At 43.9% G+C, this 13,031-nt stretch overlaps 1 protein-coding gene across 1 annotated transcript in view; it reads left to right on the top strand.

Moving 5' to 3' along the window:
• Positions 1 to 13,031, top strand: part of SERINC3 (serine incorporator 3) — a 118,869-nt gene that overhangs the window by 37,233 nt on the left and 68,605 nt on the right. The window contains exon 3 of the mRNA XM_078651938.1: positions 9,630 to 9,823. Coding sequence (XP_078508064.1) covers positions 9,630 to 9,823 — 194 coding nt within the window. The remainder of the gene's footprint in view (positions 1 to 9,629; positions 9,824 to 13,031) is intronic.

Below are 13,031 nucleotides of genomic sequence, written 5' to 3' on the forward strand. Positions count from 1 at the left end.
CTGACGACCATCGAGGCGTCCCATGGCTGCAGTAGGGAGCAGGTCGCAGACACCCCGCGCTCGGCGGGCACTATGTGCGTGTGTAGGCTACGGGCGGGGCTGTCAGGCAGTGTGGGGTCCCAGGTAGTATCAGCAGCCCTTAGTGCGGTAGTCGCTGGTAAGTATGGGGCAGTGTGATAAGTAGGGGGGTACAGGCCTGTGGGTGCCCCCGCGGTCCTGAGCACGCCAACGACGTGGAAGGAGAAAGCAATGAGCAAGTTTATGTTGTTTCGCAGCCCCAGTGGTGCGTGTCTCAGCAGCCCTGTCACCAGTGAATTGAGCGCCAAGATTCAACGAAGGGAGGGCAGTATGTAGGCCGCAGCCGCCACCATTAGGCAGAGCACAGAGGAAGCACACACCCCACGTTAGTGGCAGACAGATTATGGCAGTGAGGACGATGGAGCCTGCCCTTTTCAGATAGAATTCAACTCAGGAGGGGGGTAGCAGTCAGTCTCTCTATGCTGCGCTGCACTTGGGATCCTCGTTGCTCAGGTCGGTCAGGTGGTAGGTCCCTCCGGCGGATCGGAGCACGCACAGCGTCCCTTACCCCAGCATGTAGATGGAAATGGCGGCCGCCGCTCCGGGCAGTTCACGAGCGCCGCAGCTATGTTCCTCCCGCTGGGCGCTGCAGGATGACACTTCCCCAGCCGTCACCTCGGCAGTCCGTTCCAGCAGGGACCAAATTCAGGCAGCGGGGCGATAGCAACACAGTCCCGACCACATTCCCCAATGCAGCCTGTCTCTGCGATGTTGAGCAGCCGTCCAGAGGTGCGGCCTAGCCCCTCGTGGGCGACCTCGGACTCACGTAGGTCGTCTCTCCAGCGCGCTCCTTCCTCCGGTTCCAGAGCAAGCCCCGGCAGAAGTGTAGTCCGTGATATCTCCGGTCCCGCAGCTCGCAGCGGCTCCAAACTTACGAGTGTGTAGAAAGCATGCCTGCATACAGCAGTGTAGTTTTGTCGGCGATTCGTCACCTTGTAGTGCAGGATAATTAAAGGATTATGTGCCAGGGCGTGGGAGCTACTCGTTCAAGCAGCCATTCCACTCGTGCGCCCTCTAGCGCCCCCCACACTCCTGTTTATTGTAAACAAGATAATTTCCTTTTACTTTGTAAGTTTATTGCTTAGTAAAAGTTTTTTTGATGTTTTAGAGAGAAGACGTTCTTACCATTTAGCTACTAATTTCAGCCTCCCGAAGTATTGAATAATATCTTATGCGAACTTTACCCCTCAAAACATTTTTGTATTTTATAGATGCCCTACCTTAGACATGCAGTTGGTGCCTTTGCCAAAACATATTTTACATTTCTTACAGTTGAGCGTTCTCAATAGCATTCCTACCAGGCCCATGACCTAGTCCACCTTCTTGGTGTTCTGCAGAGGTTGACTCAGTTACCTTCTTGAATATATTTAATGGCCTGACTGGATCCTAACAACTCTGTAGGAGTTTAGATGGATCACAGCATGAACACCTTTCCTATCCCATCTCCCATGTGAGTTTACGCCAGACTGATATGACTGTGGCGGTACCTGGGGAGCGCTTTGTGGTATCTGCCCCCAAATAACATATGCATATAGCCCATCTGTCTCAGCACCTCCTTGTCAATCCGGAACGTGGGGTCTGCCAGCGGCGAGTATGCCCATTTGTTGACAATCTGTACTTGTGCAGTCTCATAATACTTTTGTACATTTGGGAGCCCAATACCCCTCTCAAAGACCGATCTCCACAATGTAGACATTTCTATATGTGATGGGCCGTCTAACCAGTGGAGGGACCACAACAAAGCGTCCTTAGCTTGGAAAAGGTATCTGGAATGCCAAATGGGCTTTTCTGCATTATGTAGGTGAACTTCGGTAACGTAATCATCTTACCACAAAATTCAGAGCGGGTGGCCCTCCAGTGTTTTATGTCTCCCTCCAGTCTTCACAGAAGGGAGCCCACATTGTCTGTGTAGTGCATACCACCCTTCCGCGAGACAAAATTAAACTTTCATACCTATGCCTTACTACCAGAGGACTGCTAATATAATTCAACACTCCATAACATATTACGGGTAAACCGATCTGTTGTAAGTAAGCAAAGGCAGGTTGATAATGTTTAATATTCCCAGCCCATAAAATTGGGAGTAAAAAGCTAAAGCACCAGGATTTATAAGGTTGTGCAAAATAGCATTAAGTGGACTGTGCTTTGGTTAGATGAATTATCGCAAGGGCATTTAAGTAGAGACCTAAATCAGGTGCCCCGTGCAGGACATGCAAACAAAAGTGTACAGTGCTCAGTCACAACCTTGTAAGATAAAATGTATATTGTGGGATACGTATTCGTGCAAGATATGGCTCCAACCGTGTGCTCGTAATTGCTTTAGAATAAAATGAGTAATAACAGGTTGTACTTTTTTTGCCTTCTTTGCACAAACATTACAGCAGTGGTCATAATACAGGGTATTCACTCGTTCTTTAGACATAGCAGAAATCAAAACTAGGTTAGTAAAAAATTCCATAACACTTACTGGTTCAAAAGTCTACATAATATGGTTCTGCCAGGGGTTTGCTCACATCTTCAGTGCTAAGCAATCATTCAATACCTGCCTCGAGAAATCTGCTTTTGGGGTGCTTCAAATCCTGAGCCATAACATTAAGGGGGCAAGATGGACCGTGTCGGCTAGATAGTTCAAACCCAATTCTGCATGGCCTATAAAAGTAGATACAGAACGGCGATTGATAGAAGGTGGCTGGCAAATCTATTTTCTATATTCTGAAGTGATCTATATTTGCATATCCCCAAACACAAGTGCCATAAAGTCCCACAGGAATACATTTACTTTTATATATTTGAGTAAACTCCTTCATTGGCTTGGCGCCTAACCTAGACGAAAAGTGAAAGACTGCTTCCGTGACTCCTGTATATGTTGTGATCTAATTTTGAGTAAATGGGCCCAGTTTGAGCAACTGTCGAAAGGTATCCCCAAGTCGTTAAAAACGGGACTCTATCCACTTGGACTCCTCTGATCAAGTGGCTCCTGGCTTTTGTGTACTTGACCCAATGACCATTGAAAACGATTTAGAGTAGTGAACTCTTAAATCTAAATCGTGCATAAAGAAAGTAAAAGACTCCAAGACTAACTGTAACCCATTAGCTGTTTTTGCAGTTAGAACGGCATTGTCCGAATTAAGGATGGCATGCGACATGTAGACTACCAATCTGCGGCATATCCTTCCCTTTGTTGATTAGGTAGGTGTTCAAACCATTTATGTAGATTAAAAATAAAGGTGCCAAGATGCAGCTCTGACATACCCCTCTGTTAGAAATAATTTGTGTGATACATTCCCCATTCTGAGTGTAGTGTGTTTTAACAGTAGTATCACATCACATATGACATTGCAAGCATCTAAGTAAGATAACAAGGGCCACTTTTACAGCCTCTATCATACTCCATAATTTGGAATTATTTGTTTTATCCAATGTGCAGGAGAGGTCCATTAATGCCAAATGTAGCGCACCTCTCCTATCTATAACACATTTTCCAGTTATGAGCGATCAATTAAGGCATTGCTCGACTGTGTGTATTACGGCCTGGAAACCAAATTGGACTAAGGAAATAACTTTATTAGTGTCTGCCCAAGCTTCTAGTCGAGAAAGAAGGACCGTCACCAAAATCTTAGAAGTTGAATCCAGTAACAAGATTGGTCTATAACAACTACGTTTGGTTCCCTCCCCTTTCTTGTAAATGGGCATGATAACAGCCTCCTTCCAAGATGGAGCCATTGATTGATGTTAGGAGGACATTGGTGATTAAAGGCGCCCACAGATCTATAGAGACCCACCTGTACACCATCAGGACCAAGAGCATTGCCCACAGGACTGTTTTTTATTGCGGTAGACACTTCTTTAACCTCTATTGAAAGATTCAAGGCTACAGCTGCTGCATAGTCTGTAGAAACCTTTTGACTTGCCTCTTTTTTTAGAGACATTGTCTGAATCCAACACATTATAGAAATGGGTTACCCAAGAATCAGCCAAAATTAAGCTTCATACCTTAGGGGTATTGTAGTTAGTGAAGAAAGGGCGATTCACAACTTCCCAGAACCTGCTCTGGTAATTTAACCTCGCAACAGCTTCCAAATCGCCCCAAGTCTCTCGCCTAATTTTTTCCTTCCTAACAATGAGGACTCATTTATAGACCCTTCTAGCAGATTTCACTTGTTCCTTATCTCTAGGGATAACTTTCAGTGCCTCTTTAGGATTTTGATGAGCAGCAGAGTATGCAGTATCAAACCACATACATGTTGGAGAGCGCTTCTTAAATTTTCTAACTAACACCTTTGAGACACCGTGGAGCAAAAAAGACCTATCCGTTAATAACCAATAATGAATCCGCTTTGGTGGATAATCATAACTGAAGGGCAGCCTCATCAGTCTGAATTAGCTCTTGAGTAAAAGGTTCAGGATTAAGTTTGCTCCTATTTAGCCATAAGTCTTTATTGGCTGAGTAATTTGTTGCTCTTACCTAGTTTCAAATTGAGTACTAAGAAAAGTGAGTTATGGTTACTTGCACAGTCAGGATTAATTAAAAAATCAAGAATAAAGTCTGAGGAATCTTCAGAAATTGCCATAAAATCAATGGTGTTACCTTTACCATTACCAAGCTATGTAGAAAGTAGCAATCTAGACTTAGGAGCCAGATCCATTACAAACGAAAATATGATTTTTATTGATAATCCCATTTAGGGTTTCCCCATAAGGGCAATGACTGAAATGGGAAATGTGTTCTCCATTCTCCATTCCTATCCATCAGACCATAGACAGACTGTCCGCTAAATTTGCCGGCGCTAATAATAAAATCTCCTGCCCACAAAATTGATACCGTACATTGTATCTTTGAGACGAAAGTCAAAATAAACTCATCAAGCTAATCAACAACCTCAGTACCCCTGTGTTAAAAAAACATTGGTCTAAAAGTAAATCAAAATCACATTCAAAGAATCCGATAAGGTTAAAAGTAAACTTTGAGACCAAGTGGAACAACGTATTTCTTTAACCTTCATAGATGACAAATATACTGACACGATTACTGCCAACCCCGCTCTCACCTGCCCAGCTGTAGAGAGAATTGCTGGATTACAGTAAGTATGAAACCCATCAACTGCACAGTGATCACTCATCCAAGTTTCTTAAAGGCATATTACTCATATTTATTTACAGAAGTTAGCCAATCTGGATTATTACGCAAGCAGCTGTTCCAAGAACTTAAATAAACGCCCGTCCCCAAGCGGGACCCCCCTAGGGAATTGTGTTGCCGATGACGTCATTTAGATGTAAGGATACAGCAAAGCAACATGTAACGTTTGACATTGTTAACCACAGCTCTTCCCAATTTCCCATGCAGGCTTCTGTCAAACCAGACCATCTACAGGATTAAGGGCCACAAAACTATCTATTTTTTCAATGTTCAAACCTCTTGGAAGTAACGTTCCCGCAGGTGGCTCATGGACAATATTTGGATGACCCAGCATATATGGCTTATAAAAGAACCCCAGTGGAGGTGACTGAGTCGATTCAGCAGAAGTTGAACCTTCCTAGGCTTTCTGAAGTTTACCATTACACAATCACCATTCAGACTTTCTGAGTCATGTTTTACCCTTTTAACTTTCCTATCTAGGAGGACTTCGTTATACAAATCATCAGACCAACCAGAACTTTTCCTCAGCCAAAAACTGCCGTTGACTTTAAATCAGGGACATGTAAAATTCTTCTCCACTGCCAAATAAGGCTCATTTCTTTAAATCAATACATGGGGGTACAGGCTTGTTGTAAATGGACGTGTACATTGTTTTCAGTGTCACTTGTGCGCCCCATTTAGCTTGCTAGGAAGAGGGTTGGATATAACACAATCGTTCAATTTATTGACAGGTTGGAAACTCGTTTTTTGGAAATCGCCTAATAATGGCTGGGTGGCTTTGATGAAGGCGGCGGTCGTGCAGTTTTTGTGACTAACAATCCCGGGGTTTATAGCGTTGTCAATAAAAGAATTACAATAATGGCAATGATTATTAAAGATTTGAATTTTACGTTTATACTCAATTTTGTTCAGATGGCACTGCATGTCCGAACATCACCTCTGTAACATTGTTTCCAATTTGTTAAAAATAAGTACAATCATCATGGTGGAAGGCTTGAAGAACAGATGGACTGATGCTAGCATCCTCAGAAAATGATGTTATGAAATATATGCAGTAGTTTTACCTTTTAGGCAATGTACCTGCTTGAGTAGAAAAGAGGCCAAGCGGTCCAAGTTTGCAGAAATCCAATGAAGATGATGAATTTGACCTGGTGTTCATTTCTGAGCAAAAAACGTCAGTACCTCAGCATACTCCTGGGATGTCCTGAAATAGATTACTGTAGGAGTTTTTCCTTGCAGTCTTGTCTCTGTTCCGCTGGCGGGCAGCCATGTGCAGGAATTCACAAAGAAAATCTGCAGTTGACCCTCTTCCAGCACTGTTCTTTGCTTTCTTTGTTGGAATCGAGGTTGGATTAGAACTGTGCGCTGTTATGCTTTTAAAGAAACATTCATCTATTACTGTTGTGCCACACCTGCCGGATGCAACAAGTCTGCCTCTCCCTGACTCATCCCAAACCGTTCAGACTCCAGTTGACCCCCGAACATGCTTTTCAGATCCCTTTGGCTTTCTATCCAATTCCTCTAACTAACAGGCACATGTGTCCACCACTCTCAATAACAACTCACATCTTCCCTTTAATAATCCACTTCAAGTAGTTAATTTCTATTCAAAATTCTAGAATAAATGCATGACATCTCAAGAGCACAAGAATCCTAAAAAGAAAAGGAAACCTATACTGCCTCATTTACCTCTCAACTGTGATTCCAGAGCAGCATTCTACTTGCCATAAAGCACGTTCATGGCACGTCGGGAAAAGGATTAATAAGTGCTATATAAATACATATTACAATTACCACTGCATTTTCTCTCTCAATCTCTTGTTCTTCGCCTTTCAAATTAGTATTTTATTAAAGTAACCAGAGCCAACTGTCCAGCTTCTCCCATGTATCCACTCTCCTTATATTGTGGCTCTACTCTGATAATATATTGTTACTTCCCGATGCCTCCAGTAAGTTCTTCTTGGTAAGGTTTGACACTCTGCCTCACTCTAACTCATACACATGCCCCACATCCATGAAAGCAAAACTTGAGGTTGCCCATTATCCTGCATTGCACAAAATAATTCCCTGAACACATCAGAGCCTCCTTCTCACTTCTTGAGTTCCACAAGAAGTTGTCTCTTCATATAAACTCCTTGGGACCACATTCCTTCACATCTTGCCCAAGCACCTGGATACCCACTTGGGTGAATAGTGTGATATACACTCAAATCAATAGAACATAACAAGAGTTAGTGGGATAGGGGTCAGTGATGAGCCAGAAATGGTTGTCCAGAAACTTGCCCCATCAGATGGGGTTTTTAGCAAACACACACAGCCCTCGGCATGGGGGTATCTTCAAGTCACTGAGGCCTCTGAAATCCCCAGACAGACATGGTCCCATTGCTAATAACATGATTCACCAGCAGGTATATGGTTTCATCCACTCTGTAGAGGTTAATGGCTGAACCAGGGTGGAGTTTAGGGTTGTCTTGGTTAATTAGACCCTTTTGGTGGGAGTATCAAGGAGCATATGTTTGTTTTTATCGTTTCATGAGAGTCAGGACTTACCGAACTCTGGCTGCTCTAATGATGATGCTTGGAATACAGATTCATTGAAGTAGAGTGTGGGTCTTCTTCTGCCCCTAGTGGCAGTATTTTGTATGCAGAACTGTGGGGCATCTCTCAGACCAATTGGCAATGTATAATACTAGTGGTGTACTTTTCCCAACCTACAACACAGGTACCTTCTGTGTTACTGCAGCACTGAAGTGTGAAAGTAAGCATCCTACAAATTCATAGACAGTCATCATTCAGGACAGATTTCCAATATCGGAGTCAAATTAGCTTCTTGAACTTAAGAATAGGCAGGAATTTATTTAGATTGTAAGAGAATGAAAGATACCTTTTTTCCATTTAATGAGATAGTGACAGTAGTGTCCATGTCCTCTAGGTCTCCTAAAAGGACAATGGAGAAGGAAAAAGGAAAAGGACCTCCTGCCTGCAGAAGTAGTTAGGATGCTGTTGGAGTACAGGTGGACAGGATGGGTGTGAGCATGGAAGCTGTAAAACATACTCTTTTTTTCTCCGTTGAGGAAACTCGTGCATCATTAAATACATTGTCTTGGGTTCATGGAGAAAGCCCTCACACCCCGGAGTTCAACCGGATGAGTGTGGTAGTTAACTGGTTAAGTCACTGGGACTCCTTGGTGTCTGTTAAGCTGTGGAAATTATCTGGTGCTTCCAGCTGAAGCATCTCTTCTTCTACTGAAGGTTGCACCCTAAGGAAGAGGTGACTCTTGCAGGTGGTTCGGAGTGAATAGATAGTTAGCTTCAAACAAATGACAGGCTTTCCCTTGGAAGTGGGACCATAGTGCCTGGAGAGTATTATGAAATTTTGACATAACTGTGCTTACCTCATACAGCTAAAGGACATTGTCTACTGAGGGATCTAAAAAAAATTATTCCCCTTAAAGGTGAGGTCAAAGATTGAAACATGCTAATGAGCATGTGAACAAACTGGGGTTTAATGCCTTGGCGGCATTAATGATAAAGTTTTGTTGTTTATAGTTTGGGAGCAAGTGTGAATACCGATCATGCCCCAAGGCACAGTTGCTGCCCATCACTGGGCCTTATGGCATTGCCATTAGCCCATCTAAGGGAGAGACCACCTAACTGTTTTTTGTTTTTTTTTAAACACATTTCTAGAGACAATTGATCACCTTGTCACACGGTAGGATAACACCTCGCCCCTCAGGAACTTTGGTCCCCTGCCTGTTCAGCCTGCCCCATCTGCAGTTTGCAGTCCCCATCAGCCCATCAGTGTGTTATAATTGTCATTTTTATCCTCTCAAGTATCCCCCTTTTTTAAATTATACATCAGTCATTCAAATATAATTGATGAATATGAAATGCACATTTATTCATGTCCCTGTTAATCGCAACGTGATAATCAAGTGCCTGAATGTAAGCATGTTATTCCATATGAATGGAGTTCTCTGTTCCGTTACTTGTTTTGAAATTATGAACACGATTCCATGGAAGCTGGTGATTCAACTTCTTGTTTGTTATTATTAAGCCATACAAATGTTTCACAGAATGTAAGAAAGTGAGAAATTGAAAGGTTCTTTTTCTGCTAATTGTTTATTTCAAAGAATTCAACAACGATCAGATACGTTATAAAAGCTAAGAACCCAGTGTGAGAGATAGAGAGGGACTTCGTACCAGAGACCTGGGTTCAAGGCCATACAGAGTTGTATCACCATCCTCTTGCTGAAGGGGAAACACACACAGCGTTCATTCTGCAGGCTTATCTGCCTGTCTGTCGTTGCAGACACTGCTATTCTACTTAAGCAATTTTTCTTTATTTACAGCAATCCTAAAATATTTTTGAGTCAGTCACCACAGAGGTACTAATATGAAGTGTTTGTTGCAGATACCTGGCTTTTGTGAAAATGGATTTGGCACCAGTTTACCACATGTGGACGGATATGTAAACTGCGATGTGCTGGTTGGATACAAAGCTGTGTATCGAGTCAGCTTTGCAATGGCAATATTCTTCTTTCTTTTCGCTATACTGATGCTAAACGTCAAAAGCAGCAAGGACCCACGCGCTCCAGTGCACAATGGGTATGTATATTGGACATCGGACATTGTTGTTTCATTGGAATGCATACAGTTATGGCTGGTTCTTTACACACGAATAATTGCACAACATTTAAAAAAAAAACCCAATATATATATGATTCCGTAGAGATACTCCCTGACATCACTGTTGGGGCTTGGAGGTGAGGGAAGGTCTAATTTCAGTTGTATTTTCCACCCAGCACTTCTGTTTACAAAATGTAGTTGTTTGCTGCTTGCATCTAAATCTTGTGGTGTCCACTGCTGCCCTGCCCCTTGCAGTTTGGACACATTTAATGCTGGTGAGGGCAATGGAATCCCTGCCCTGCTGGAGGTATCCTAAATCGTCAAATAGCATTGGCTCCCCAAGTTCATCTATGATTGTAAAATCAAGAAATACTCATGTATCCGTTAATTCCACCTCCTATGATGTTTTGTTTTTAAATCCTATATTTATCAGCTGATATATCTTTCAGTATCTTTATATTCTGTTGCTTAGCATTCACATCACTGAAAAGAGTTGAATCGTGATAAAAGTGTGACAACATTTTTGTCTCAACTAAGAAAGGAAGTTCCGCATCCTGAATGTATCAACCCCTATCAGTCTGCTAACATGCAGACAGGCGCCTTCTTGATGCCCAGGCATACACTTCACCTGTCCAGTCGATGGGCTAACTATCATTTTAAAAATTGCACATTAGTTTCTGATGATTGTCGCAACGGTGGCCAATGAGTAGAGTTCCGATTACGTTAATCCAGCGTCCTGTTATTGCTGAGCTATTTTTTAAGATTTCAGAGTCATAGAACTTCAAAGTATGAACAATGTATATATTCCTTTAATTTCCTCTTTGAAACTCAATATCAGCAGTACTGGATTTCAGTACATACACAGAACAGTGCCCTGGTGTAAGCCAAGAGCAAAACCGCATTTAGCATTTTGTGCTTCAAAGAATAGAAAACAGCATGTGATGGGTGTTTGTGTAGTGTCTTTTGAAATCATCCAGGATTGGCTTTGAGATGTGATGCCAGCTACACTGTTCACTGGGCATTTGGAAACGGGGCCTAAGGCCGCCTGCAGAAAATGGCTGTCACTTGGTCACAAGCCAGGACCTTGAGATCAACCAAATTATACTATCCAGCAACAAAAATTCAGACAATAAAAATGTGTGGGCAAAACAGTTCTTTGCAGGACCAAACATATAAATGGTTCTGAAAGGTATGAGAAAGTTCTTGTAAGCACACCGAAATATGACAGTTTAGTCACTTAGATAATTTGTCAATGTGATTTCATATATTTCATTCTTAAAGTGTAGGGTCTTCCACCAGACCATTCTGGATTACTTTAGCCAATGTGTGTTTTGTGATGCACAATTTCTCCTTGACTACTTCTGGGCTAGAAAACAAGTAAAATCATATAATCAGTAAGTAACCCTACCTACAACTGGGTAACAGCCCTACCACCTTGTAGAGTCTGATAAAGAGAGAGAGATACCCCAGTACCTGTCAGTGTGTTCACAATAAGGACTAAATATCTTTACTCAATAAGTAATGATTCTACAAATTGTGCTACCAACAGTTGAGTGTAAAGAATACAAATTCAAATTGAACAAAACAAGTCACTGCCCATACGTGGATTCTCCTAGTGCCACCCCATGTATCCTTCGTGAATTAAATCACTTGCAATGGTGGCAAGGTAATACGTTTCACGCTACAGATAACTCCTCAATAAACTGAGGTAGAAGGAGATAAAATGTTTTGCACAGGATAAAATATCTCTAATATATATATATATATGTTGATTTGGATGAAGTATAAGTGTTAAAAAATTGATTTTTGGCAGGCTAGGGCATGTGCCAAAGCCAGGCAGAAACCACCACTCTAGTCAGGATAAGGGAGTACACTCCTAAAATAGCCCCTGCTCCCCCCCTTGGTAGCTTGGCACAAGCAGTCAGGCTTATCTTAGAGGCAGTGTGTAAAGCATTTGCACATATCCAACAGTAATACAGTGTAAACACCACAAAAGGACACCACACCAGTTTAGAAAAATATCCAATATTTTTCTATACTTAAGACACAACCAAAAACGATAAAAATCCACAATTATCAAAATACGCTTTAAAAACAGTTCCTTGATGTCGATAGCTCTGTCCGGGGCTATAACGGCGTCATGAGCAAACACATCCGAACAGTTTTGGCTGACCGCGGCGTCGCAGGCCAGCTACAGTGTCGGGAAGACCCGCAAACAGTACCTTTTAGAAAAGCAGGGCGTGGGCGACCTCTCGTTGAGCTTCCGAAAACACGGCGTCCGCAGGCGTCGGTTCCAGAGGTTGGTGCAGGAGTCGTTGGGGCCGCGAAGTCAAACGCGTTGCAGGTCTATCTCCTCGCTCTTGGAGTCAGGAGCGCTGGCGTCGACAGGCGCTGTGTGCTGCTGTGCGAAGTGCGGCGTGTGGTGCCCTCAGGTTGCGGTGCGAGCAGCGGATCGGTAGAGTCAGATGGCGGCGGCGGTGAGACCAGGGTCACGGTGCGAGATGAAGGCGGCGCTCGCTACGGTGCTGGCGCGTCACGGTGCAAGCAGCGTCATTGTTGTTGCTGAAGTGCTATCGTTGGCTGATGAACTGGAGTCGATGGTGCCGGCGTCGGTAGGCCAAGGCTACGGTGCGGGATGAGGGCGGTACGTCATGTAACTTTACGAGCTGTGCCCTCGAGCCATGGTGCAAGCAGCAGTGTCGATTTCGGCATGGAGCGGCGTAGTCAGGAAGGCCAAGGCGTCATGGTGAAGTGAGGCGGTGCGGAGTGCGGGTGCCCACAGGTCACGGTGCGAGGAGCGGCTCGGTGGCGGCGTCAGCAGGTGGCGTCAGTGAGACCAGGGTCGCGTTGCGGTGGTGCCCTCCTCTGTGCCAAGGCATAGTCGTGAAGCGGTGCGGAGTGCGGTGCCCACAGGTCGTGGTGTGAGCAGCGGCTCGGTGGCGGTGTCACCAGGCATTTCTGAGACCAGGGTCTCATTGCGGCGGTGCCAAGGTGTCGTTGCTCTGGCTCAGAGACGCTTTTCGTCTAGAGTGGAACTCAGGCCTCCTGTACGCCTTTCCGCCCAAGATCCGGAACAAATGGGCACAAGTCATCCTTGCGGCTCTGGATTGGGCATGGAGAGTCTGGCACCCCAAACGCCTGCAAATGAGCATCGATCCTCCTATCAGGTTGCCACTTCGGGGGATCT

The sequence above is a fragment of the Lissotriton helveticus genome, chromosome 7 (genome assembly GCF_964261635.1).
Source record: "Lissotriton helveticus chromosome 7, aLisHel1.1, whole genome shotgun sequence".
Taxonomy (NCBI): Eukaryota; Metazoa; Chordata; class Amphibia; order Caudata; family Salamandridae; genus Lissotriton; species Lissotriton helveticus.